Here is a 27,859-nt window from a genome sequence, read left to right on the forward strand (position 1 = left end):
AGCAGCGAGGGCATGGTTGGAGCAGTGAATCACAGGAGAGCAAGAAGGATGAAGGGAAACATTACCTTGCAGGAAAAGTAATAGAATTTTACTGAGAGAAGGAGAAACCACTGAAACAGGAATGATAACGATCTTTACACGTGTTAAAGACTGTTGTACAGAAGGACAATAACTTGTTCTGTGGCCCTGATGGGCAGCAAGAGAGACACAGACAATAAATACGGTAGGAAACTTGCTAACTGTGAGGACAAGGAAGCACTGAAACAGGGAAAGGAGTCTTCTGTCCTAAAGCCCTTTCAGGCAATTATGCAACCAGTGGCATAACTGGGGCAGGGGAACGGACCTGATCATGTCCTTGGCTCCTGCCAGCCCTACTGCTCTATGAAAGTAATTTTTTTTGGCTAAGGATTTTGGAGGGTTCACCTTTTGGAAAGGACTCCAGCAATGATGTTCCCACTACAGTTTCTTTCAGTTACTTCACCTTTCCTGTTAGGTTGCAGAAGCACAGCCTGCAGAAATGGCAGCCTTCCCAGGCAACACCTTTCTGCATTTAATTCCTGAGGCTAACAGTCAGGGTGACACACTGCCCCTTGCACAAATGAGACCTTTCCAACTTGAATCACTCTTCCCCCATCCATGGCAGATGACTGCATTTTGTCTGAAACCAAGTAAGGTACACACCTGGGTAAGGCACTCACTGGGGTCCTGAAGGGCAGATTGGTTCATTTCTATGAACTGCATTGCCTTTCAAGCACCACAGCATTATTTACCATTTGCATGGTAAAGCACTCATCCTAGGGAACAAAAAAAAAAAAAGAAAAAAAGAAAAACAAACAGCAAGAGCTGCCATATAAAGAGACAAAAAGACAGACTGCTGTGGCTCTGGATAGAGGTGACTGCAAGTTTCTGTGGGGCTCACTCTTTTTCAGTAGACTGTGGATTTAAATTGCACATTAACTTTTTTTTCTTTTTAAAGCAAGGCATGTTTTAATAGAAACATCCAGATTATAGGAAGTTCTGTAACAGTAAAAACAGATCTGTATACTCAGATCTATTTTACAAGATTGCAAAGCCAAACACAGAGACCAGTCTTGAGAACAGCAACTCGAGTTATAAAACCAAAATGCTTTACACACGGAACACAGCCTGATGCTTGTCAAGATCACCAGCACAACACCCAGTTTGTGAAATCTTCAGCATTGTTTTTTTTTCTATCTGTAAATGAAAAACAGAAATTCTACCATAATGGCAAGCGCTTCCCCACTACAAGCATCTCACCAAGAGGCAAAAATACCAAATGTGATGCCTGGGAGAGTTCTGAAAGCTCAAGAGCACCCTTACTAAATATATATATATATATATATGTATATAAGTTATACTCTAAACTTTGGCCAAGACTTTCAATAATTAAGCAGATTTGTACAGATGTGCCCCCCTCAAACACTCTGACTCAGTTTGGTTAAGTTTCGACTAGATGAACAGAACCTCATCACTTCATCTCCACGTATTCCAAGATTGGAAGCTCTTTAAAATCATTATTAAATTATAATGGCTCTGAAGAAAATAAAAGACATAGCTTTTTTTTTTTCTTTTTTTTTTTCCTGTTTTTAAAGACTTAAGTCCTCTTAGATAAAAGGAATTAAAGATGCTTGCTTCACGTGCAGGCTTCATCGCACATATAACAACACACCAGCTCGGGTCAGTCAGCAGATACTCTTTAAAAGCCACATTTTCAGAAAGACAGAATGGTCTTATGAATTATTTCGATGCACTCTCTGATTTCATCCTCCTTAATCACCAGAGGCGGTGCCAGACGGATGATATCACCGTGGGTAGGTTTGGCAAGAAGTCCGTTATCGCGAAGCCGCAGACACACCTTCCAGGCATCGTAGTCTGCAATGAAAGGAAAGACATTTACACCGTGCCAGAGGAAGTGGCGCATTTTCAGCACGTGGTATGAGGAGCCAGACTGTAAACTGCTTGTCATTTAGTAGTGAGAAAAATCAAATATCATGTGCTCTTTCTCACAAATGAAGTGGTGACATCTGAGCAGCTCTCCAGAATTTGCAGTGAATATTTAAGGCCGCTGCAAAAACTGAGCTTTGCTCTTTCACAGATGAGAGCCTGCCTACTTGTAACAAGAGATTAAACAAAGAAAACTAGAAATGGAAGCCTGCAAGAGGCAGGTAAAATAAGAAGTCTGGATAGGACCTCAGACAAGGTTACTTTTATGCCTGGATTTCAGCACATCACGTGCATGACTGAAGAAATTACAGCCCTTCCCTTGCAGCATTTTGTCGCTTAGTATATTGATGACAAAAAAAAATAATTGTCTGCTCTGGCTTTTAAACCATTTTCTGGTGTGCTTCAGTGTGTTAATCCCTAGAAACTTGTTTTCAGTCGTTAACTCTTTCCTTCCTTATGCCTTCCAGTATTCATCTAATTATCCTGGAATAAACAACCTCAGCCAAACTTCCAGAAGCCAGCCTTCCAGACACAGCCAGTTATCTCCAGCTGAACACACAAAGGGGCATTTGTGGGGAGCTAAGTTCACCAAACATTATCCAGTCATAAAATAATTCGTGTTGTTAAAACAAAAGTTTAGATTGAGATAGTAAAAGCCTCCTACTTTTAATAGCACACACTCAAATTTATAGGCAGCACTACAGTGCCAAGATCAGAACCCAAACAAGATGACTACAAGCTATGTCCCTACTCCACAGATACTTGCGATTTCAACTTGAAAGTTATTTGTCATGCTACGACTCTGCAGTTGATTGTTTCCTTACCTTTGGTTTCCCGGATTACAATTGCATTGAGCAGTCCTTTTCCTCTGACACAAGTCACAATATCAGATGGTGTCTTCATGAGCTCATTTCTTAATATGTTACCCATTCTTTCTGCATTTTTAGCCAAGCCTTCCTCTTCAATTACCTACAGGAAGGTTAGAAGGTTAGTGCTGCAGTCAACTGAAGGGCACTGCATTTGTTTTAGTTGTCTACTCTCACAGGGCACACAGTGACATTACAACTGCTGAGATACAAAAGCTGACCCATCCAAGGTGCCACTGCAAACATAGCACATCCAAGCCAGTTATCATTAAGCCTTCACTCATTTGTGTTTACAAGAAACAAATCTCTAAACTGTTTTCCAGTTGTCTTTTTTTTTTCCTCCCCAAGTAAAAAATAAACCTCTGAAGGCTCAATCTCTGAGTTTGGCCAAGTCCATGTATCAGGCAATGATGAGGCTTTTTGAGTGACTTGCTTAAACGTTGTGAATTATGCAATTACAGAATGTTTAAAATATGGTATCTGGACAAGATATTTTACTAGCTTTTGTTTGAGCTCCAGTGCCATGTGTGTTATCAAGCTCACAGAGCAGCAACTCTTGAATATGGCATAATGAAATATGCTATTTTTTAAATGACTCAGTGAAATTAGTAAAATCATTCTACTGAATTTAAGTACCTTAAACCTTGTCCTGGATAATGGCTTAAATGGCAGAATAAAATTTAAGACTATAAAATACAAAGAAATTAGGGTACCGTTTCAGCTAAGACTTTAGAGCTTGTTTTGTGAACATTAAACTAAAGGAGGAGTTAGGTTAGACGTTAGAAGGAAGTTCTTCGCTGTAAGAGAGGTGAGAAACTGGCACAGGTTACCCAGAGAAGCTGTGGATGCCCCATCCCTGGAGGTGTTCAAGGCCAGGTTAGATGAGGCCCTGAGCAACCTGATCTAGTGGGTGGTGTCCCTGCCTATGGCAGGGAGTTGGGGTTGGATGACCTATCTTTAAGGTCCCTTCCAACCCAAGCCATTCTATGATATGATTCCACATGCAAGTAGTTAACTACTACCAATTTTTCATTCTTATTAAATGTAAATTTCTATTTGTATCGTAACACCAATAATGTTCCTTAATTATGCAAAGATAATGTCTGTGTGACATCTTTATTTCTTTAGGATACAAATATTAAAACACAAACCTCCAGAGCTGCTATTGCAACACGACAGGCTAACGGATTTCCTCCATATGTAGATCCGTGTTCACCAGGCTTAATGGTCAGCATAACTTCATCATCACACAGCACTGCTGAGACCTAGAACGGAAAGGTCAGCTAACTCATTTACCTACATCATTTAGAACAGAAGAGGACACATCTGACAATCACAGAACAGCTTAATCCCCTTAGATACACTCAGCTATACCGTTAATATACAGCAGCTAACTACAGCTGAGAGGCATTTCTCCAAAATGAATATTATTTCAAGAGTTTAAGTTTCATAACTCTGTTTAACAAGTCAAAACCAAGCCAAAACAGTTCAAGGCAAGCTGCAATTTTCAGCTTAATCAGCAGAAATTTATGTCACTCCAGGAGGATAAACCCAGTCATGTGGGCATGACAAACAAGGGAACTAATGCCAATTGTTCAGAAAAATGCTTTTAATAGCTGATGTTTTAGAACACGTTATTTTTCTCCCATTTTACAAAGTTAATCAGAAATTCATTAAAGCAAGACTGTGATGATCTACTGCCCAGAGACAGTGTTAGAATCACTAACTAGTGATTCCAGAATGAAAGGCTGACCACTGGACACTTACCTTTCTGATATTATCAAACTGAAGTAAACAGAGATACATCAAATCTATTCAATTAACAATGACCAAACACCTAAAAAATCCCAGAAGATGCATCTAATGATGTGCCAAACTAACAATTCAAGTATCAACACAGAAAGTTCAGTACTCTCTAGCCATTTCAGCTATATATGTAACCATGTATTCCATAATTTTCTGATGCATCATTCACAGGCTCTACTATCTGGGTCACAAATTACAGTTAATCTTGTAAACACCGATTTCCAAGCACAGCAAACATCAAATTTGTCTTCCAACTAGTAAACTTTCAGTCTTAATTACTTTAAAATTGATTAGCCAACTGATTTATTTATTTATTTTTGTTACTCACAGGATATAAGCCACCAGAAAGGGCCTTTCCAAGAAGAATTATATCAGGTCTCACATTTTCATGGTCAACAGCTAGCATTTTTCCTGTTCTGGCTAAACCTGTCTGTATTTCATCGGCAATAAACAGAACCTTTATAGAGATAAAAAGAAAAAACACACACGTTACAAAAAATGACTTTTCACTCCCATTCCTACTTCAGTTCAAACAGAGTTGCACACAGTGAAAGACCTTCCAGCTGGATTGCACTACGTGCGCTTCTTTAAGACACACACATTCTGTAAAATGTCAAAATAATGAAAAGTAAACGTACTACCCTAATTCTCTCTGACATCTTTAACAAAGATTCTCTGCTACATAAGGAATACTCTACATCTGCTTGGTCCCTGTTCAAACAGAATCTATTTACACTACAACAGCAAGTGAGATTTCCAAAAAGTTAGGATTAGTCCATCTTTTACTCCAAGCGCATTGTTTGGAAACTGACCTTTGAAAGCTTCTGAAAAATGCCACTTTAGCAACTCTGCTGGTCTCAGTCTGATCCCCAGTGTCTACATGACTCTGAGAGCCTACATGCAAGTCTTTGATCTCATTTTCCTAAGCTGTACTACTGTTGTGCGCTAGAATTCATAAAGTACCTAATTCCTTTTCTGTGAGGTACGCATCACAGTAAGAGTGCAGGCAACTTCATTACCTGTATGTCAATAGCTTCCTCTGAAGGTTTGGAATAATTTATGGGTAACATTTTCAAATTCAGAATCAGAATTCTATTAGAACAAAGAGTTTTGATTTTCAAATCAGACAGGCTTCATAGGAATAAAAAGCCATGACTCAGCAAAACTTTTGTTGTTTTCGTTACAAAGGACAAGGCCTAGACCTATAGAAGACCCTGACCAAGCTGATGCTGCAATAAGGGAAGGCAGCCCGCTTCTGAGCATTAGCAGTACCCAACAACAACAAGAGTGAAAAAGAAATGTAGAGTTCAATTAAAATAAATGCAGTTTCAAAAGTTTCCATTAGAAACTTCCATTGGTGACAGCAATAATAAACAGAGAAAAGTGAGCACTGCAGGAAATGTAAGTATCCCTACCCTAATCCACTGCAATTATTAAACAGCATTTGAAGTCCTATACCTTGCATGAGAATAACCTTACAAGACATGCCAGGAGACACAGCACGTGATTTTAAGCCACCTTGTTCTAACGAATTCCTTACGTTGTGCTTTGTGCAGAGGTCCCGCACTCCCGTGAGATAACCTTTGTCAGGAACAACCACGCCTGCTTCACCTTGAATTGGTTCAACCATGAAAGCCGCTACGTTGGGATCTTGAAGTGCCCGCTGTAAATATGATGTGCACAGAAAGAGAAAAAGAAAAACTTGTATTCAGGTCACATTTACAAAATATGGGAAGAGCACATAGCACAACCTAGCTGTCACTGTTTTCAATCCTAAATGCAGGTAACAGTATTCAGGTCAGACAGTTATCTCAGTGCCATTTCAGTTCCAACACAGAAGCCTATGTCCCTGCTTGCCTCAAAAGATCAGTTGGTGTGCTCACTCAGGGAATTACGAACCTTAAAAAACTGCAAAGCCAGACAAGCAGATTATCGGATCAGACCATAAGTTACCTCAGAAATATACTCAGTTTTGCATTACCCCATACAAGGCAAACAATTGCTCAATGCTTTCCCCAGTTCACCTCAAACAAAAAGGAATGGAGGCTCTCTAGTACAAAGCTGTCATCTTAAAGCAAAGTCCACAGCTACATTCTTGCACTAGAAGGTTTACAAGTTTACAAGGCTCAAAAGATACAAAGATTCCCAGCACAAGTTTACTACAGCTTTCCCTAATACTGCCCTGTAAACAGAATAAATTCAGTTATTAGTCTGATGGACACGGACGTGGGTTCTGGGTCTCCAGAGCACATTCAAAGCCTCAATATAAAATTAGCTGAAAGCCAGTAAATATTTACAGAGCTTTCACAATGAACAGCCTTACTTAGGTTCAAAGCTGATTTAGCTACTCCACAAAGTAACTATAACACAGAGAGCCCTTAGTTTCCCCTAAACAGACTCCTAGGAGGCAGGCATCTCTGTCCCATAAACCTCCACAGATGGCTCATTGTACTAAACAGGCGCAGCAGACACGGAGGACTGACTTGTCACTCATGGAGATGATGTATGATGGAATTGGCAATGCCAATGATCCTACTGCCTCAGTACCATTTGTGTTTAGCTGGAACCCTCCTGCCTTCCAGGTCCCAAATCCAGTTACCCTATGGCTGCTATCAAGCACCATCTACCCTTCAATGCATAAACCCAGACTATGAGTGTGGGAAGTTTTAATCAAGGTCAACACTCCCCAACAGCTTGACTGCAGAATCAGTAGTATTGCAGTAACTTGAATAAACTGCCAGCCTAGCATATTTTTAAGGATGCTAGGAAGCTCGCAAGACTGGTAAGCAAATGCAGTGAATTCTAGTTATGCAGTCATTGGAGAATACTTAGCATTTCTGAGAAAAGTAAGTCAGGATACTAGCTTCAGAATCCACACTCAACTTTAGAACATATTTTACTTCATGCAAGTGTAACATGAATCCCCTTGCAGTTTATTTGCTGTTCTTTTTTTTATACCTGAAGCATCTTCTACACCTGAAATGAAACAGATCTTGTTGTTTTCCTTCTACCTCCTAAAGTAAACTGAAAATCAAAGCCAAAGGAGAATTTGCACCCATTACCTGCAGTGTATATGTATCTAGACATATATAAGAAATACATATTTCTTAACGCATACGTTTTAAATGACAAGCTTCTGATTTTTCTGCCTTGCTATTTACCTAAGAGACACAGTAAAATAATTCCAAATACCTCAAGAGCTGGTAGGTCATTGTATGGGATCACTTCGAAACCTGGCATAAAGGGTCCAAATCCATCATAACTCGATGGGTCTGTAGAACTGGAGATAGCAGACATTGTTCTTCCCCAGAAGTTGCCAGCTAAAAATAATAATAATAATAATATTTATATAGCAAACATCTCATTGACAAAATTACAATGCATTTTCACCTCACATAACTGGCAGAGCTTCATTACAAAACTAAGAGCCAGAACGGTTTGTAGGACATCACATTTTTTAACCTGCTTATGAATTTTAAGAGTTGTCTAACATTAGCATCCTTCCAGCAATTGTTAGCAGTTTCCATTGATGCCTTAAATACATCAGGTTGCTCTATCAAAAGCACGTTGGAAAAACAAACGAATATTATGACATGACCTGGCAAGTATACAAAATAACTTCCATGAAGAAAATACCATCCAGAATTTAAATCCTATAAATAAAGCTGCCAGTAAGCCTAAAAAATATGTTTCTGTGTAGTCCAAAGTTCCAGGAAAAGCCGTTTATATTTTTAAAAACACTCTGACTTTGCACTATTTCATATAGAAACATGAGTTAAAATGGTTGGGAACTAACTATCGCCAAGACTATGAAAAATTATTTTAGTATTTCCATTGAATAAACTTACTGTCACCTAATTGATAATTAGATGTCTGATAAGAATAAGGAAGATAAGATTTCAAAACGGTCACAACAACCCCTGCTATGCTCTGGAGAGTCACTTATCAAAGTGAAAAAGCACTTACTGAAAGTTGACTGACTAAAGAGAGAAATAAAATATATATGGAAGAAAGGGAGAAATACATTTGTTTAAAGAATTCCCAGAAAAAGAAAAAAAAAATCTAATCTAATTGGCCCTAAAAAACATAACTCAGTGCTCAACTTTGAATTTCAGTTTATAAATGCAGTCTAATGACAATTTATAGTTCAGCTATGACGTGCACCAGAAGTCAGAAACAGACTACAGCTGTAGCAACCAACAAACACATAAATAAATCACTTATTAATAAGTTTCATTCTGGGAAGTTGTATAAAATACAGAGCCACTGAAAAGCAGCAGAATCAACAAAAAGCACTTCATCTACAACCAAAAAATACCAAATAGATGTTATTTGAACTAGCCCTAAGCAGTCATTTTTCAGCAAAGCACAGTAGCTTCTTCAGTGGTAGGCAACTTTTCCCTGTAATATAGCCAAGAAGAGCAGATGAAGGATGAAAGCACACCACTTAGATAGTCAGGACCCACTATCAATTTTAGCAAGACTGCTGTTACCTTTGCTGTATGATCAAGACTACAAAATGGCTTTACTGGATTAAAGCCAACTTCTGGAATACCGAATTAAAGAATGCCGAAGAGAAACACTGGTAGGGAGTGGTTAAGAAGGAAGGAGGTTATCCCAAACTTGGGATTTTTGAGAGGGGTCTCAACAGTTTAATTCAAATGAAAGGTATCACAAGAAAGAAGGAATAAAAAGATACTGCACTTTAACACCCAAGCAGCGATTAAAAGAGCGCGGAGGATGAATGCAGCTTCCATCTGACTTCAGGCAGCTATTAAGCAATATCTGACAACAAAAAGGGTTAAGTAGTACAAATAACGTCTACTTTATATATCCAATTGCTGTTTATAAAGCTCTATAAACCACTTCATTAACAGTGCTTTCCTTCCTTCAGTGAAAAAACAAAGCATTAATAATACTGCAGTGCAATCACTACAGCTACAGGACGAGTGCTACCGCCAGTGTCTAGAGCTGCCTTCTTCTCAGTACCTTACTCATAACCCACACGTAACATACCTGCAAAAATAATTTTTGCTTTGTATTTCGGAATGCCTTTTACAACGTATGCCCACTTCCGAGCCAACTTACAGGCAGTTTCTCCAGCTTCCACTCCTAAAACATAAAGCAGCACCATTATCATATTTGTACATCCAACAGGTCATCGATGCAGTAACAAACACATCAGTGCAGCACAAAAGTGTTGATTCTCATGGAAAAAAATACAGTAGAAATAAAATTATTATTTTTTCTTTTACCTGTGTTCATTGGAAGAACTTTGTTATAATTGAACATTTTGGTGACAAACTCCTCATATTCACCAAGCACATCGTTGTAAAATGCTCTAGAGGTAAGGGTCAGTTTTTCAGACTGAGCTTTCAGAGCACTCACGATCTTTGGGTGACAGTGGCCTTGATTAACAGCACTGTAAGCGCTTAGAAAGTCAAAATACTTTCTGCCTTCAACATCCCACACATAAACACCTAGAAAAACAAAAGTATGGTAAATACTGCGGAGCAGCAAATCCCCTTAAAATATAGTTAAAAATCAGAGTAAATTTAAATTACACCAAAACACAGGAGCAGTACACAAGGTTAAGTATACACTTAAACAGGGATCCAATGCAGTTTTCATGTTCACCTTAACACTGAAGATCTCCATACAAGGGAACAGAAGAAACAGAGCTGCCTGAAGCCTTCTTGCTGAGTTATTCTGAATTATGGAAATCATCAGAACTTAGACCTTTCTTTAAATAAATTATTTTAGAGAGAACACAATTCTATCAAGTGGCCTCATAAGGCTGTAGCATAAAGCCTCATAGAGAGCTATGGCCTGCAAATTAACTACCTTTACTTCATCAATTATCTCAATCTTCTCTGCTCCCAGCCCGACAAGAAAAGAGTTTTGAAACTGATTAGCTCAAAATCATTATGTACACACATCCCATCAACAGGACCCAGGGCAACCGAAATAAAATACCTTTTCCCTTCTCCAGAGCCACAGGCAGCGGGTGGTAATTGTGGGCCCCATATTTAGCCTCACGTTCAAAAATGTAATCAGAGGACGGAGGTCCTTGAACTGTTTTTTTGGTAGCAACTGAGGTAGCAGAACTCAGCGAAGCATGAACACCTCGGCACAGAACAGCGAGGCTCTGCGGGCGGGTGAGCTTGGAAAACATTGTTGACTTCAGGTATGCTGTGAGAGATCTGGAAAAAAAAAAAAAGGAAAAAGGAAAAAAAAGAGGTTAATGATTAGCACTAACAGTACTTCTGAACAAATACATGACGCGATTAAAGTGCTTCTACTGCCAGGATTACAGGTTTCCCAACCGTTCTGCGCTGCAATTAGGAAAGCTTGTATGAAGTATAAAGGAATGCAGCACTGACTTCAACTAAGTTGTTTTTTTCCCCTATTCTAATGTACACTCCCAGTAACAGAACAAAAACTGCACAACTCAGCAAGTGCCCATGAGCTAGTCCCCTAATTTTTACCTATAAAAGTACCTTTTCTTTGTGCCTTAAATTGCAACTAAATTTACTAATACAAGCTACGTTTAGCAGAGTAGGGAAATGATCAGAAAGTTAAGTTTATCAGGCCACTGGGGCTGCTGAAATGCCTTTCATCTGACAAAGACTTCCTTAAGAGAAATCTCAACACAGAATCAGAAAGCAAATAATATAAGGCTGGAAAGAAGCACCTGACCAAATAATGTTTAGCTGATAATATCAGACTGATAAAGGACAGATTAGTTTTAACCAAGGTCAGCTTTAAGAAGTCAAGCTAGTGGCTTTTTGTATAAACTGCATTCTTGATGTTAAAGCGTATCCAGCTACGGATAAAGAACTCCTTGTTAGGGGCATTTCAAGGCAATGAGAAAACGAATGGAAAGTAACAGCTAATCAAGTGTTAATCATCTTTATAGCACCTTGTATTTTCTGAGGAAAATTCATTGATTTCCCCCAAATACATAACCTTATCCTGTTAACATCTATGGATAGAATTTCATGAAACACACACACGAAAAACGTTAGGAACTTGAACTTCCACTGCATTTTTCCCCTTCCTGCTCTGTCAGAGCAACCACACAATTAAGCCTTCAAAAGTGAAGAACAGAACCATGGTCTAATTCCCAGCAGTAGGTGGCATCTTTCCATTTAAATTCCACAAGCATCTACCAAAGAGTGTAATTAATATTCCCAGACTTATATGGCTAACGTGTCTTTGGAAACAAACTTGTCAAGTCCATCAAAGCGGAAGGCAGAACTCCAAGATGTGGTGAATCTTTTCAGATTTGTATTTGACAATGGAATAGAAATTGTTTCCACAGTTCTCTGATAGCACTTCCAAATTCTGGTAAAGGATTAAGAAGCACCTGAAACACAACACTGGGACAGCGTGAAAAGAAAGCTGTGTCTTTCCATTCAGGGGAAAGCCCTAACACCAGAAAGGCCCAAGATGCCTGTGAGAGCTGGAAGGAGCAAAGGATTCTTCCACGTTCAACTTGTTCTTACTTACAGAAGGATGAGAGTAGTGACAACAGCAGAGAGCCAAGGCAGAGATGCTCACTTTAGCAAGACTATGAGCAGTCAGAGGTAAAGATTCCAGTCTTGCACAACATCACACTTACAAGCTGTAAAAAGTTATTAGCCCACAACAAAGATGACAATGACAAGTGCTCTGATTGTCAAATGCAGCCTCCTTTGCAACAGACTCCACAGCAAACTGAAGAGCTTTTTAAGGAACCTCAACACCGGCACACTACCTAACAACAAAAGTGCACTGCAAAAGATGTGTATCAAACAGAAGAACACAGGGACAGTTTATGGGAGGAGATTATTATTTCCGTTTGCTTGCAGCAGCAGATTATTCTACATTTATTTTAGTAAAGGACTGCACGCTGGATGAGTCACCTTAAAGAGGCATTTTTTTCCAGCAGATTCCTCCGACGTTATATTGCTGTTCCTCATTTCTAAGCAAAGCCAGAAAAACGATTTCCTGTATCTACCAAAATCAGCAGTCCCTGTTCCAGCAGGAGATCAGCTGCTCCTCAGCCCTGGGCATTTTACCAACTCAGGGCTGTTAAGTATTAGCAGTCTGTGTTAATACTCTTCAAGACTGTCACTCAAATATTTTACCAAAAAAAAAAAAAAAAAGGCAAATATGTCTTCATGGAAGAAAAATTTTGATAGAGTCAGCTCAGCTGCACCACTCAAAAACACAACTTGCTTAACCCCTTAACTGCCATTGGTCTGTGCCACCCTGCCCCTGACACACCTCCCTGGCAGGGCAGCTGGTTCTGTGATAAGCTCCTCTATTTTTGGACATGCCCCAAATATCCCTGAAATGAAAGCTGTAAAGGAAAGAAACTCTTACCTGCACCTCACCAGAGAGTTAAGGTTCTGCAGGGAGAGTTACAGACTACTCTTCCTTCAGGGTGCCAAACCTTAATTAGAAAGACTTCCCCTCCAGGAAGAAGAAACGACCTGCAAGGTGCAGAAGCGAGGCTCTATCATTTCAGCTGAGCATGGAGGGGGTTACCCTGAGCAAAGCAGAGCGAAACCACGAATTGCTGTTGCATCTGGAGCCGAAAAGCGAGGAGAAGCCTGCTCCTGGCGATCCGCACGGCGATTTCAGGAAGGAGGAGGGGTGCAGCAAGGGGGAAAGCAGGAACTCGTTACGGGGCAGGAGGCAGGCGGGAGGTGTTGCATCAGAAACGGGGCCAGCCCCCCCTGCTGAGCGCTAGGGAAGCAGCTTCTCCTCCACAGCAGCCCCTCAGTAACGCTGCTCGTCTTACACCGCCTTAAACCGGAGAAAATAAACCCGCCCGGGCCAGTTTTACCTCAGCAAGGCTAAAAACAACATTAAATAGATACATTTTGGGGAGATGGCCCTGCCTGAGGCGGGCGGGCTGCGAGCTCCCCTCAGGCCTCTTGCCCCCAACGGGCCCGAGGGGAGCCTGAGGGACCCCTGAGGGACCCCGGAAGGCTCCCTCACGGCAAGGCGGCCCCGCCGCGCTCCCCTCCCTCACGGCGGCCTCCGACGTGAGGCGAGAAGCGAGGCCGGGCCCGGTTCCCTCCCTCCCCCCCCGGTCCCTACCTGCCGGCCCTGCTGCTCCGCCCGCGGCCCGCGGCGTAAAGGCGGGGGCGGCCGGCGGCAGCTGTCACCGCGCCTCACGCCCCGCCGCCCATTGGCTGCCGCCGCCCGCCCCTGCCCCGCCGCCGCCCGCCATTGGTTCCCGCCGAGGAGAACGCCCCGCGCTCGGCCAATCGGAGGGCGAAGGAGCCGCAAGCCCTCAGGGAGGGCCCGCCCCCTCGCCTCGCCTCCGCGGCCGTTGGCGGCGCTGCCTCAGGGCCGCCGCCCCCGCAGGGAGCTGGCGGGGCCGGGGAGGGAACGGGAGGGAGAGCACGGGGAAAAGCGAACAGAAATGAATAAAATAAAGACAAAATGAAAAAAAGGGGTTTGGGCCAATCTGTCCCCGCTGAGCCGTGTCCCCAAGCACCACGTCCAACCCCTCCTGGAGCACCCCCAGGGACGGTGCCGCCACCACCTCCCTGGGCAACCCGTCCCAACGCCTGGCTGCTCGTCCTGAGGAGAAATATTCCCTAATTTTCAGTCTAAACCTCCCCTGGTGCAGCCTGAGGCCATTCCCTCTGCTCCTATCACTAGTTACCTGTGAGAAGAGGCCGACCCCAGCTCCCCACACCTTCCTTTCAGGGAGCTGTAGAGAGCAATGAGGTCTCCTCTGAGCCACAAGTAGTCAATGTGCACTTTTTTTAACCCAAAAGAAGAAATACATGAAAAGATACTGAGACTATTTCCCTTTTTATATAATCCACCTTATTAAAACCAAAACCAAAGCAAAGTCTCAGCAGTGCTGACTTCTGGATGCCTCTTGACTCATAAATTGCCCTGACAAGTCTATCTATGCTGCAAAAGTCTGCAGCTTTTCCACAAAGAAAACGCGGTCTATTGGGTTGACAGTACCCAGGATTTGCATATCTCCCCCCACACAAACACAACCCCATGGAGATGTCCTGGAACCCTGTCAGATCTCCTAACCAAGCGGCTCAAAGCCCGCGTGGCAGGGAGCAGCATCGCGTATGCGGTTGGAGAAAAATGCCCTCGGAGGCAATGTTCCCAGTGTGCAGTCAGCTGGGAGGAGAGCAGAGAGATGATCCCAGGCTCTTTGTAAATCCGAACCCAGTCAGGCTCGATCCTAGTAGTATATTTATGTCTCTAACTAGCCTAATTCTGCCAGGGAACAGTGCCCTGCATCTGCTGCCGAAGCTGAATGCTCAAAGTATTCAACGCTAAAAGGTTGTGCCTTTGGTGCTACGTTGCAAAATACGTTTCACAATCATGTGTGTCGAATGAAGGCATGGTTGCACTGTGCCAAGTTTCTTCTTTAAGTCCAGAAACAGTCATTATCTAGGAGCAATTGCAACCCGTTTTTTCTACTTAAAGGTATGATTTATTTGTGAGACGCCCACAATTTTAAGGCTGGAAAAAAGCAATGAACCAATTTGAGTATTATATTTTGTTACAGTTCATCTCTGGTGTAAGGAAAAAATGCCTGAGTCTAGCCTCACTCCCAGGGAAACAGTGGCCATGTATCCAAATAAGCACTGCACACTCGTGTCTGAAATGTGGAGTCTCAAAACCAACCAACCAAACCAATAACCCTGACGCAAGAAAGGGCTTGCTCTCTTTTGGATCCTGCAAGTCTGAAAGACGAGGGAAAAAAAAAGGTTACGTGCTCAAATACAGGCATAGAACAGAATGTGTAGATACTACGTGTAAATTTATTTTTTAAAGCTGGTATGGGCTTATTTTGAGATAAAAAGAAATACAAGTGTGAAGTAACTCTCAACTGGAGTCTGGTTATTTAACATCTGAGAGAGACTGACTGCAAACTCCTACATAATATAGGCTTGATCACAATTTTTTGTAGGATCATTGCAATCCTTCTGTGAATCACTTTCTTTCCTCTTTTGTTTTTGACATTTAAAATCAAGACACTGAAAATACCCACTTTTCTTGTATAAATGTTATCAAGCTGAAATTTTAAATTGTTCACATTTTTCACGGTGGTAGCTGTTACCATAGATCTTGAAGCAGCTGCTGTCAGCTAGATGTAGTATTTCTTGTGATTTAGAAAAAAAAAAAAAAGAGAAAAATAATAATAATAAAAAAAAGCAGCAGCTTAATGTGCACTGTTTAGTTACCTGTCGGTACCTAAAAGACTCCACATGACAGCAACCAAAACATGAGAAACAGAAGAGTCGACATTTTCCCATTTTGCAACAATTTGCCCCACATAAAAGAAGAAAACCTTGACCTACTTGAGAAAAGAGGGTTATTATATTCATTGTGCTTATCCAGAAAATACAGTCTGACGTCCACGCAGACCATACAGTCACATGGAGGAACAAGTTAAGTCATGCCAGTCGTTAGGCATAATGCCGCAGCTCGCTCTCTGGCAGAAATGCTCATTGAAGTCAGGGGGAATTAGGCATGTGAAGAGGCTGAGGAATTGCATCCCGGCTTATGGTTGTTATTTTCTTCCCCAGGGGTAGGGCCAACACCCTCGCCTGTTAACCACAGCCTTGGGTGCTGCCTGGGCGAGGTGGGTGCGTTGCGGGGCCAAAGGCGGTGCTGGGGGAGCGCTGGCGTAACGGGACGCTTGCTGCTCTTGCTGTTCTGTTCCTTGGTGGCCGTGACGGCTCATTGCTCGGCTCGGAGGAAGAGTTACTCACCGCAGGGCATGACCTACACCAGTCAGCAGCTTGGGTGTGGAGCCCATCCAAATCACGAGGCTCAGGGTGCAAGTTCACAATTAGCTAACGCCGGTGGAAGTCTTCGGTGCTGGCGGGCGGACAGTCCCACCCCTCTGCCTACCTCTAGGAAAGCCACAAGGGTCGTTTTCACCCTTCTCCTCTTGTCCATGACATGCCACTCAGAAAAAAAAAAAAAAAAAAAAAAAAAAAAAAAGGAAATAAAAGGTTAAAAGGTGACGCTACTCTGTGACCCTGGTCTCTTATTTGACATGTATGTCTGAACAAGACGTGAGAAGGTGAAGGGGCTTTATTGTCATCATGACAAGATACCAGTGCAGGATTTCAGGAATTTTTCTACTTGTACACTTTCTTACTTGTAGACAATCTTTCATCAGTGAGAGCTGAGGTTCATGCGGATTTTTCACAGAACCTGGTCCAGGGAAATTGCTCTCTGTGGCCCATGGTTGTGTTATTCTGGCTGTTTATGGACACTGAGGTATTTCTTGCAGGACCAGAAAGTTTAGTCTTTCCTGCAGCACAGCTAGGATATCTTACCATGCGGTGTGTCAGAGCACAGAAACAACAAATGTAATTCATGCACAGCACATCTGCCTTTCACATCGAGTTAGGGGTCTCTTTCTTAGCCTGTATTTCTCAAGATAGTTTGGCAAAACATAGCACAAACCCGTTAAAATCAGTGCTGTGTGATCGAGTGGATGTCCCTTAACCAGCTTAAAGGACCACAAACATCCCTTGGAGCTGATACTCCTATTTCAAGATAAAACTTGAGTTACAGTTAACACTGAGCCTCCCCAGTTTGCTTGCTGTCTTATTTTACCGTGATTTCAATGATACTCTGCTTGTTAGATGACAGCGTGGATAACTGAATTATAAAATCGAAATAGTTCTTGTCTTCTTTAGGCATTTTTTCCAATATCTGAATTTATATTCCACTATTTTCCTTTGCAGTTTATTGATGCTTGCGTCCAGAGCCTTCCACAAATGAGATGTGACATTTTGTTTGTGTGTGAAACCCAGATTTAAGGGTGAGCAATAAGCTCTTCTATTTCTAGAGCTTGTAGGTAATTTAATTCAATGACATAGGAAGAGAGAAATGTAATTTATTTATATATTTCTGGTGGTCATCACATTCCTTGGGCATGACACTACCAAGAAGAAACAATCTGGAGATAATCTGAGAGAAACAACTTTCAGATGCACCAACACGGATTAAAAGAGCTGTGTATCCTCAGCTCACTCAGGGGTGGATTTCATTTTTCTCTAGCTCCAACACATGACTGACAATCAAATTACCCATTTACCTGCAGTCCCAGCAGCAACATGATCCAAGAGTGAGTTCCAGGAGAGCAGCAAGAGGGCAGGAATCTGAGAATCCACAGGACCTACATTTTCTAGTATAAAAAAAAAAAATCAGAAATAGTACAAGAAAATCCAAAGAAAATGGGAGCAAGACTAAGCCAGTTTGAATTTCAGGCTTTCAAGTGCCTATCATGAGTTTGCTTCTTCCTTGTATGAAAATATTTTGATTTTGATCCTGCAGACCTTCTGCTTCTGGATTTCCATCAGCTTCATTCTTGGATTTTATCGGGACAGTGGCTTCTGGAAAGGACAGCCTGGAAATTGCTTTACCTGCTCTCCACACTCCCAAAATCTAACCAAGGTGGCAGCTGTAACTGTCAGGAGAGCACAGAAAGTGAACACAGATACAGCTGGGTGTGTAATAAGAACGAATGTTTTGCCATTTGGGTGAATCTGAGGCCTGAGCCCTGAACATCTGGGTGCACTTCATCTCAGGAACTGGGAAACTGTCCTCAAAATCCTACATCCCCGCAGGCCCTGCTGCGGTGTGTGTGCTTGGCGTTGCCCCGACAGGGACTGCTGACCTCGCTAAGTGGTGGGCAATCATCTGCTCGGGGCTACTGTGGCTGGAACTGTAGAGCTTACACAACGCCTGGCCCCAGTCAGACTTTAACTCGGCCTCCTCGCAGGGGCAGCTTAGCGAGGCGACCCATTGTGTGGCCTGCCACTTGTCCTGACCTCGGGCCGACTGCTGGCAGCTCCCGAACTTCCCCGTCCAGGACTTTACGCCAGCCTGAGATGCTCCAGAATACCAAATAATTCAGAAAATTAGAGGTGTTTTCGGCACACGTTAGAACAAACGACTTTGCTTTGAAGGCCGTTGTTTCAAAACACTTTCTTTCATAATGATTGTTTTAAAAAATCACACAAACCGAGATATTAGTACTAAGGAAAGCCTATTGCCAAAAGTGAGATCTTCAGGAAGGAGCACGATCGTGCCAGAAATGTCCTCCCCCTAAGCTGCCACGTGGCCGTCCCTTAGAAGGGGCAAATAAACCGGGAAAGCAAAGCGCTTAATCCTTTCTTTGCTCTGCAGCTCATTTATCGTGTCTTCAAACTAATGCTCTGCCCTGCCAATTCCACTGCAGTTCAGCATCCCCCGAGTCCTGCCAGGTTGTTTTGGGGGCAGGGACTGCGTGATAAGGAGCTGTCAGGCCCGTGGCAGCACGCAGACACGGCCCCAGAGGCTGTAGGGCTGTAGGGCCATGGAGTTGACCTTGCCCGAGAGGACAAGGCTTCAACTCAGCTGATTTTTTTTTTGAGTTTGTAATGCCAGGTGCCTGAAAGTCCATAGGTGCAGAACCCAATGTCTTTTAAGGTTACCCTTGCGCAACGTCTGTGCATCTTTGTAGATCCTCTCCTTTAGAAATAAATAAATAAAGGGATTTTTTCGTTGAACAGTAGCAGCAAAATTAATGATCAAAGCCACCATAAGTCAGCATGTGTGGCGTGATTTTTAAAGGAGTCAAATATTTTATTTGTGCTGGATTTGTACATAGAGCTGGTATCTTTGGAAGTGTTTCAGAACGTCAGGGGCTGCTTGGTGGAAAAGCCTGAATCCTGCACGCCACTGAAGTCTCTCTGCAGTGTTAGGACATGCCTAAGCCCCGTGAAATACCACGTTTTTAATTACATTCATCATGCAGCGTTATACAGAGCATGGAAAAGGAGACGATCAGCCTGAGAAAGAAGTTGGCTTGAGGACTCTTCGGTGTTTGAAGGGGAAAATGTGAAGGGAACTGAGTTTAATGCAACAATCCCTCGCTAAAACAGCACGCAAAGTGCCTCAGTAGGGGGCTAAAGGAAGCTCATGAATAACGAGCACACATCGCTGTCTCCCAGAAGCTTTTACTCGGTGCTCGACCAGAAATCAGCCCCACACCACGGGCTTTCTGTGGCAGGGCAGTGCCGCACACAGCTGCTCAAGGTGACTTCAGCTGATACGGGGTCACAGGGGCAAACAAAAAACTGCGTTCGGGTCTAATGATGCAAGAACCCTATTATCAATTTTGCTTCGGGAGGATTTCACCCTCCTAATGTTTTGCTAGACGTCTGGTCTGGCCTGCGAGTTGTAAAGCTGCGGGAAAGCAGACTTTGGCCTCCTGCGTGAGCAATATATGGGACCAAAGCGGCGCTGCCCCATCAGTCCTGAGCCACTTCACCACTTAGCGGGCCGACGAGGCACTCAATAGATCGGCTCTTCTATTTCATGAGGCCTTTGATAAACACACGGGTACCTTACCTTGCCTTTCATCACCTCTCTAAATGTGCTGTACAACCACGAAGGTGCTGTACAACCAGCAGGCCACCAGCCATGGGATCGGAGATGCTTTATGAAACTCTTTTATGAAACACTTCCCACTGAGGAGCTTCCTCGTCACAGCTCCCTGACAGGGGGTTAAGGACACCAGGACAACAGAAACCTCAGCTCATCCTCAGCTCAGGAAGCTGTGCATACACAGCTCGTGGCTTATAATGCTTATTACTTGATCATAGCTAATGATATGAGAGAGAGAGGGAGGGAGGGAATTAAATTTTAATTTTCCAAAGCCTTGTATTACACAACAAACACCAGTTTTCTTCACTGAAAATGCTTGGCCACCAGCCTTGCCATACACAGATTTTATCTTGGTATATTTACCAAGATCAGTCCTCGGTATATTTAATTGTTTGCTGTATTTTTACAACTTTGAAACCCATCCGTATGAGTTGCTGGTGCTGACACAGATCTAAAAGTCCGGTTCCATCGGCATTTCCAGCATTCCCCTGGCTTTGATGCCGTGGTGCTCCCCTGCGCACTTCTTTCATTAGTAGCTTAAATGAAGTTGGTTTCCAAAGTGCCTCTGTGGGGCTTGGACCACTAGTATATTTGTTCCCTGTGCAGATCAAAGGTACAAAACATTTTTTTTATTATTTTTTGGGCAAATACGAGCACTGTCTGAATCATGGCAAGGCTCTGCACAGGCTGCGTGCCCCAGGTGTCCCCAGCAGCTGCCGATGCTGCTCCTACAGGCGACACGAGGGGAATGAGGCTCCTAACTCTCCTCTCCAAAGCATTTTAATTCAAAACCCTTTTAATCTGATACAGATGCAATTTTTTTGCTCTTTACACATGGGACTTTCTTGTGATTCCTTTTAGCATCTACATTCGGCCGTGAGTAAAGCCAGTTTATGCCCGTGCTTGAAAATATTTTACAACTCCGTCTCCAGAACGGCTAGAGATAATGGGTACTCGGTGGGGCACCTCCAGAAGTGTGACTGCTGCGACAGGCACAATCCTGACAGCGTGGTGCTGGGCAGCAGTGGCTATTTCCAGGGCCGAATTTTACCTCACAGCATTGTAAGGCACCACGCCTCTAACTAGAAACCAGAGGTGCGGGAGGAGAGGAGGGGTGCGAGCAGCTTTGGTGGCCACGAGGGCCGCGGTCCCATTGCCATGCCCCACTCTTGCAGTGCAGAGGTGCAGGTAACACAAAGGGGGATATGTTTTATGACATGAATTGTCAGAGACCCTTTTCCCACAGGATTTGGGCTCCTGTTTTAGGTCTGTTGGCCAGACACGGGCCGCTGGCAGCGTTGCACCCTGCTGTGCCGCCGTAATGACCCCGGCTTTTGCAACTCCAACTGAAGTCCAATTAGAGTTAAAAAGTGACTTTAACTAACCTGCCAGTAAGTACACTCCTGCAGTAGTTATGCCTGCCAAAGTCACGACCTGAAGCCAGCCTCGGGTTTCATTAGTAGCAATCCATGTAATTGGGAAGACACTGGCTACCTTCTCTTCGGGCTGCAGTGTCTTGGCTGAGCCGACCCCAGGACTGTATTTTTGGGGCTCCCACCTCAGCCCCAAAAACTGAAGGGTGCTGATGATGCTGGCAGGGGGTCCCAGGGAGCCCCTCTCACCACCCAACCCCAAGGAGCTGGGTGCCCGGATACCCACTCACAGGGCAGACACAGCTTTGTCTGAGCACAATTAAAACCAATTCAACACAGAATAATTTAAAAAACAAACAAACAAACAAACAAACCTTTTTATTTAGACAAACACAAGAAGAGATGGACAGGATTTACAAGCTAAGATTTTTGGTTGGAGAGCCAATGTGTACTTTAAAGCAGCATGAGACCGAGGGGATGCCCTCCGGAGCAGCGTGTTGCAATAATTTATGAAACCACACGAGACGGATTTTTTTTTAAACCCAATCTCTTCCCGGCCACTCGGGGAGGGATCAGCCCCCAGCCAGAATTCCTCCTCATTCCGGTGCTTGTAACGATGAAGATGAAATATGATTTTCCTTCCTAAGAAACGCTCCAAAAAGGAAACAAGGAAAAGCCCGTGTTTCTCTGTCACGGAAAATAGGTCTCTGCATGCAGGAGATTTCTGCGTTTCACTTATTTTCTACCACAAATGCCCCGTTTTTAAAGAAATGAATAATGCAATCATTTTCTCTGATTTATGTTGGCGTTTCTGCCTCATTCAGCGCTAACGCTGTTCCTACAGCACCCGTTCTCTGCGAGGGGAGCGATCTCTAGGCGTCTCATCTAAACCCTTTGAAGTCAACGGGGATGGGCTGAAAAGAAAGGCGCAGGGGCACCGCGTGTTAGCAGCAATCGAAACCTTCCCAGCAACCTTCCCACTGACCCCGCAGATCTCGCGCTCCTCGCCCGCTGGCACGGAGCTGCGCTCCCCTACCCCTCCGGCCAAAAGAAAACCCCCTCCTCGGCCGGGTGCTGAGTCCACCGCTCGCAGTTTTTAGGTCCGCCGGGAGAAGTGGTGTAAAAAACCTCGTGCACATGGGGCACCGCCGGGTTTGGGGGCAACAGCTGAGGTTTGGGGCCGTCTTGGCTCATTCGCTCGCATCCCTAGGAGCTGGATGGGAGGCAGCAGGGTCCTGGTGGTGGTGATGAGTTCAGCAGCTCCTGGGCTCTCCAGCTCCGAGGCATGTGCCGACGATGAAGAATGGTTTAAAAAGAAACTTGGCGAAGGCTCTGGGAGGAACCGGCACGTGGCTAGAGGTTCGCCAGCTCCATCCCAACGCCTCCAAGCGCATCAGGAGCGCAACCACGAGCCCGGAGACGGTGGCACCCCTGAGGTGTGCTTTGTGGAGGACCTCAGAGGTGCGGGCCATAGAAGGGCCCGAGGTACGCGGGCCCCAAAAAGGGGGCGAAAGGGCCGGCGGCCAGCGGGAAGGGCGAGGAGGCCGGGAAGAGGAGCTCGGCGGCGGCGAAGGGGGGCAGAGTCCGGCCGGGGGGCGCAGAGGGGCGCACCGGGGGGCTCGGGGGGCCGCGGGTGGCGGTGCTGGGGGGCGCTGGGGCGGCCGAGCCGTCGGGGGGGGCCGGGTGCTGCTTCTTCCACTTGGTGCGGCGGTTCTGGAACCAGATCTTCACCTGCGTCTCGGTGAGGCTGAGCGACAGAGCCAGGTTGAGGCGCTCGCACACCGAGAGGTAGCGGGTGGCTCGGAATTTGTTCTCCAGGGCCACCAGCTGCTCGTAGGTGAAAGCCGTCCGGGCTCGCCGGGGTTTGGAGCAGCTCGCTTCGGCTCGGCGCCTCCTCCCTCCCCGCGGAGAGCCCGGCTCCTCCGGGGCTGCGGGACCGGGAGCGGGGCCGGGGGTCGTGCCGGCAGCCCCAGGGCTCTCCTCGGCCGCTGCCTCGGCTCCGCTGTCCGCATCTGCGGGGAGACGGCGGAGATCGTCAGGGGGCAGCGCCGGGGGTGGGCAGCATCCCCTGCGCCCCCCCGACGGCACCCGGCGGGGACGGGCGATGTCCTGGGACCGGGGGGGATGGAGCCCGCCCGGCGCCGTCCCTTTAGCCGGGGGGGGCATGGGGAGAGGTGTGGGTATGGGTGGCTTACCAATTAAAAGAGAAGTTATTAAAGTCCCCTTCTGAAGCGAAATAAATCCCCCTCCCCGCTCTCCTTCTCCTCCTCCTCCCCCCGCCCCCATCCCCGTGCTAATGGAGTTTCAGATTTGCGAGGGCCGGATCGATAGATGTCATCTATTAAAGGTAAGTTTTAATCGAACAATATTAGGATCAGGCCGGGGGAAGGAGGTTTGAAGTGGGTACCTGCAAGCTGCGGGCGGGAGATAGGCGGGAGCCAGTAATAGGATATCGATCAATGGGAGCCGAGGCATCCTCCGCCGGGGACGGGCTGAGCAATCCCCGGGGGGACGCCAGGACCAAAGGGGGGAGCTGGAACCGGGTCCGGGATCGGGTCGGGGCTCGGGACCCCCCTCCCTGCCCCGCTGAGGGCTCGGGGGGCTGCGCTGCCCGGAGCCGGGGGCGATTCGGGGCTCCCCGGGACGCCCCCTCCTCGCTCGGGGTGCGGAGCTGGGGGGGTCCCGGCTTGAACCAGCGGGGCCAGGGGGGCTCAGCTCGCTCCTTCCCATCGCCGACACCCCGAGGAGGAGGCAGGAAACCCCAAAAACCCCCTCTCCGCCATCCCCACCCTCTCCGGGCTCGGGGGATGCTCGTCCCGTGGCCGGCACCTGCTCGGGGGCGAGGGGAGGAACTGGGGGCGCGTTTCCCTACCAGCCTCTTGGAGCTTGTCCCAGGCGCTCCCCAGGCGAGCAGCTCCCGTTCCCACTTCAACTCTGGCCAAACTTTTCTCCTGTTCGCCCCGGCTCCCCCCCGCCGCCGCCTCCGCCTCCACCGCGTTGCGCCGGGTGAATTTCTGAGGATCCAGGATGTCGAGGATGGAGAAGGAGGAGATCCTATGCGGGGCGTGGGGGGGCTCCTTGGCCCCTCCGTCCAGGCATTGCGGCATCCCCCGCTCCTCTCCGCCTTATGGGGGGGGGGGACCCGGAGCCGCCGCCGCCGTCGCCGCCGCCTCCCGCAGCCGCCGGCGGGGCGCTGGAGCCTCGGAGCGAGAGCAGCGGGGAGGAGAAGCCGGGCGGAGGGGCCGGCGGCGGGGTGGGGGCAGAGGAGGGGGCAGAGCAGCCATTGGCAAGCAGCCCCGAGCCCCCCTCCCCGCCGCCGAGCTCCGCGGGGGCGCAGCGAGCGCCGCCTTCCCCCGCCGAGGGGCTCCGGGGGGAGCGGGGGGAGCCCCGAGCCCGGGGACGTCCCCCCCTGAGCCCCCGGGGGTCGCGGAGGGGATGGGGGAAAGGGGAGAGCCCCTCCGGTTGAGGGTGCGAAGGGGATGTCTGGAGCATCTTCGGTTTCTTAGGGGCAGCTCGGGGCTGCTCGGGTCGCGCCCTCGGCCCTAAATCCTGCAGCTCAGCCCCGGTGTGGGCAGGGAAACTGAGGCACTGCGAGCGTGCCCTGCTGCCCCTAATCCTTTTGCTGATATAGGGCTGGCAGCAGCAGGTCAGGTCTCTCCACCCTGCTCCTCGGCCACTTCTGGTCACCCACGTTTCTTAGAAACTTGCTGGCAACCTATTTCTGTACCACTGTGGCTTTCCAAGGGGATGCTGTTCCCTCTCCTTAGCATTTCTGCTTGTTGTTGGGGCTGTGAGGTGTGGGCAAGGGCTTTGTTCAGCAAGGAGAGGCACAGGAAGGTAATGCTTCTGTCTGTCCGTCCATCTGTCTGTGGGAATGTGCTTCTCCTGCTTTTACTCGAGGAGGAGGTGAAGGCCATGGCCCTCCTCATATCTGCAGGTGTCTCGGTTTCAGTTCCCTGAGATGAAAGTCAGTGACTTTCGAGGTAAAAATAAGGCACAGCTCAACGGGAACAGATGCCTCAGAATGGGAATAGGGAGCAGAACTGGGCTTTCTACCTGTCACTGCAAAGCAATAGGAATTAGGGTAATGGGGAGCTGGAAGAGGAGATGAAGATGTGCAGGGATATGTGATTGCAATTAGCTGCTCTGGTCAATTACATGGTGGCAGCATCCAGGGCCCCATTCAGCGCTGGGCTCTGGCATGGGACAGCACACGGATTGAGAAGAGAAGGGATCTGTGTCCCGGGGAGTTCACTCGGTGAGGCTGCACACCGATAGAGCTTAGTTTGGGGGATGCATCCTGCATGAAAATGAAGCCAGTGGAGAGCTGGAAGGCACTGTTGGGTGCTGGTACAGTGTTGGTTGTGCATTCAGCGTTACCTGAGGTACAGAAGGAGGGAAGGGGAGGGGAACAGTTACAGTTTCTGGACAGCACACCTCAAAAGGGACCTCAAATAAAGACAGTGGGTGTGAAACCTAAAAGTATTATCCTGTTCATATTTCTGAAACTGGATTCTTTTTGTTTGCCACAATGCTAGTTTCAAACTACAAGGAAAAATCATAGGTATTGTGATATGGTAAATAGGTGTGTGGCTCACTTTGCTTTAAGGATGCTTGTCAGCCTTTGAGGCACTGGAAATTTTTCTTATTTGGAAGGAAAAAATATAATCTGATCTGTGTGAGACTACAAATATTCCTGTTTGAGCTACCGCTGCTGCAAGAGCTTAGAAGGTAAATTGTAGTGTTGGGATTAATTTGTGAGCTAGCAGACATCTTCTTCAAATATCATCAGGTTAACACGTGCATAGAGGCTGACCTACAAACATACATGCCCATGGAAAGGCGCCCAGAAAAAGCAGACGTTCATGGATTGGTTTTAGCAGTCTGTTTGAAGTTGGTCCGTTTTCCAGCTCGAGCATTAAAATTCAGGCTGAGTGCTGTCTTTAAATTGCTTTGATGCTAGGTGGGTTTCAACCCTGACCTGTCCTGACGGCAAGTGATGGCTGTAACAAGCTGCGGATCAATATTCATAGCGGGTGTCCGGGACTGATAACACTATCCAAGACAATGTTCACTATCAGCACGGACAGCTGAGATATTGCACTATTAGTGATGTTGTTTTAAATAACCCGATCCATTTCTGGGTCTATTTAATGAATTTCACAGTTTAGATATTATCTTTAAGGAGAAGCCAAAGGCTATTCCAGATGCCGTGATGCAAATCAATGCTGCCAAGGCTCCTCGGCTTTCCTTAAAACAAAGTGCCTGTGATTCCGCCACAGCTCCTGATGGATTCCGCGCTATTGATAGTATTAGCAATAAGGCGGCGTTCGGACTTTATCAGGGGATAAAACAGTATTGTCTGCAGAGCTGGAACAGCGCTGATAGGATCTTATCCGTGACGGGAGAACATTTTGGGCGGTTTTGCCCATAATTCGCCAATTCTTGTGCTTGGTGCTGCTGGGGGGCGCGGGGCACACGTGAGGCGGCACCACCGGGGCTGGCACAGCGCTGATCGTGCTTTGGGCATGGGGAGCTGGCTTTGTGGGGCTTTTTGGGGCTTGGTGGGCCAGTTGGGTGCTTTGGGGACTGTTTTTTTTTGTTGTTAGACGTTTGGGGCTCTGAGGCGCTCAGCCACAGCCCTCGGGGGTCTCACCCCGCGCCTCCCTGTGGAAGGGGAGCTCTGCCAAGGGAACCTCGGGCCTCACCGCCCCTTCCCCACGGACAGACCCGTGGCAAAGCCCAGGATGCCCCCAGGAAGGTCTCGGATGACTCAAAATACACCAAAAACCCCTCAAAACCCCCCCAAAACCGGGCTCCAACAACGGGACTCCATTGCCCGGCGGCCCGCGGGGCGGGCTGAGGCGGGGCCAAGATGGCGGCGCCAAGATGGCGGCCCAAGATGGCGGCGCCAAGATGGCGGCCTGGGCGAGGGGTGTGAGGGGGCTGCTGCTGGATATCAGCGGGGTGCTCTACGATAGCGGCGGCAGCGGCGGCGGGGTGCCCATCGCCGGCTCGGCGGAGGCGGTGCGGAAGTAAGCGGGGCCCTGCCGGGCCGGCCGAGGGCCGTGGGGGGAGCTGAGGGATGCGGGAAGCGAGTGCTGAGCGCCGCGGGGTTGTAGCAGCGTGAGGCGAGCTCCGCGCCTGGCGCTGCTGAGGGGTTCGGAGAGCCGGCAGTAAAGCACCACTGCACGGCCCGGGGCCGCTAAGGTGTTTTTTTAACGCTAAACAACGCTTAAGTGTTAACAGTGTGATGGGTAAGAGCCGCCAAGGGTCGTGTCTCTGGGACCGCCCTGCACCAAGACACCTGTGAGGAGTGCTTGACCCAGCAGGAAAAGGAACAGTGAGAAATGCTGAAATCACTGAAAACACTCACAGGAGTCTAGCTGAACGTGCACCTAAATGCTGGAACTGAGA

General features: G+C 46.7%; 3 protein-coding genes across 6 annotated transcripts in view; 1 reads left to right on the forward strand and 2 right to left on the reverse strand.

The window, feature by feature from the left end:
- Positions 1–1,694: 1,694 nt before the first annotated feature.
- On the reverse strand, positions 1,695–13,855 carry OAT (ornithine aminotransferase). Of its 3 annotated transcripts, XM_072039891.1 has the most exons (11): positions 13,731–13,763; positions 13,008–13,117; positions 10,614–10,840; positions 9,893–10,117; positions 9,654–9,749; positions 7,830–7,957; positions 6,178–6,300; positions 4,966–5,094; positions 3,983–4,096; positions 2,790–2,934; positions 1,695–1,893 (listed from the first exon to the last, which is right to left on the reverse strand). In XM_072039891.1, the coding sequence occupies exons 3-11, from the start codon at positions 10,810–10,812 to the stop codon at positions 1,733–1,735; spliced, it is 1,320 nt and encodes a 439-aa protein (XP_071895992.1). In that variant the 5' UTR covers positions 10,813–10,840; positions 13,008–13,117; positions 13,731–13,763; the 3' UTR covers positions 1,695–1,732. The 3 variants fall into 3 exon arrangements, with proteins under 3 accessions (XP_071895992.1, XP_027316091.2, XP_071895993.1); XM_027460290.3 differs by lacking the exon at positions 13,008–13,117 and having other exon boundaries at positions 13,731–13,855; XM_072039892.1 differs by lacking the exons at positions 13,008–13,117; positions 13,731–13,763 and adding an exon at positions 12,150–12,259.
- Positions 13,856–21,801: 7,946 nt separating this feature from the next.
- Positions 21,802–27,310, reverse strand: NKX1-2 (NK1 homeobox 2). Its single transcript, XM_038181460.2, has 2 exons — positions 24,315–27,310; positions 21,802–23,454 (listed from the first exon to the last, which is right to left on the reverse strand). Exons 1-2 carry the CDS (start codon positions 24,547–24,549, stop codon positions 22,898–22,900), a joined length of 792 nt encoding a protein of 263 aa, XP_038037388.2. The 5' UTR covers positions 24,550–27,310; the 3' UTR covers positions 21,802–22,897.
- The window catches only part of LHPP (phospholysine phosphohistidine inorganic pyrophosphate phosphatase), a 63,042-nt gene continuing 62,483 nt past the window's right edge, over positions 27,301–27,859 (forward strand). Inside the window, exon 1 of one of the 2 annotated variants that reach the window (XM_027460746.3) lies at positions 27,301–27,477. In XM_027460746.3, coding sequence (XP_027316547.3) covers positions 27,332–27,477 — 146 coding nt within the window. In that variant the 5' untranslated portion in view covers positions 27,301–27,331. The remainder of the gene's footprint in view (positions 27,478–27,859) is intronic. The other variant, XM_027460745.3, reaches the window with a different exon arrangement.

Source organism: Anas platyrhynchos, chromosome 6, assembly GCF_047663525.1.
Source record: "Anas platyrhynchos isolate ZD024472 breed Pekin duck chromosome 6, IASCAAS_PekinDuck_T2T, whole genome shotgun sequence".
In the NCBI taxonomy this organism is placed as follows: domain Eukaryota; kingdom Metazoa; phylum Chordata; class Aves; order Anseriformes; family Anatidae; genus Anas; species Anas platyrhynchos.

Coding starts and splice junctions, on each gene's coding strand:
- OAT (XM_027460290.3), bottom strand. CDS start 10,812: ATGTTTTCCAAGCTCACCCGCCCGCAGAGCCTCGCTGTTCTGTGCCGA. Junction 10,118..10,613: donor GGCTCTGGAGAAGGGAAAAG/GTATTTTATTTC, acceptor TTGTTTTTCTAG/GTGTTTATGTGTGGGATGTT. Junction 6,301..7,829: donor ATGACCTACCAGCTCTTGAG/GTATTTGGAATT, acceptor TCATATTTACAG/CGGGCACTTCAAGATCCCAA.
- NKX1-2 (XM_038181460.2), bottom strand. CDS start 24,549: ATGCCGCAATGCCTGGACGGAGGGGCCAAGGAGCCCCCCCACGCCCCG. Junction 23,455..24,314: donor GGACAAGCTCCAAGAGGCTG/GTAGGGAAACGC, acceptor GTCTCCCCGCAG/ATGCGGACAGCGGAGCCGAG.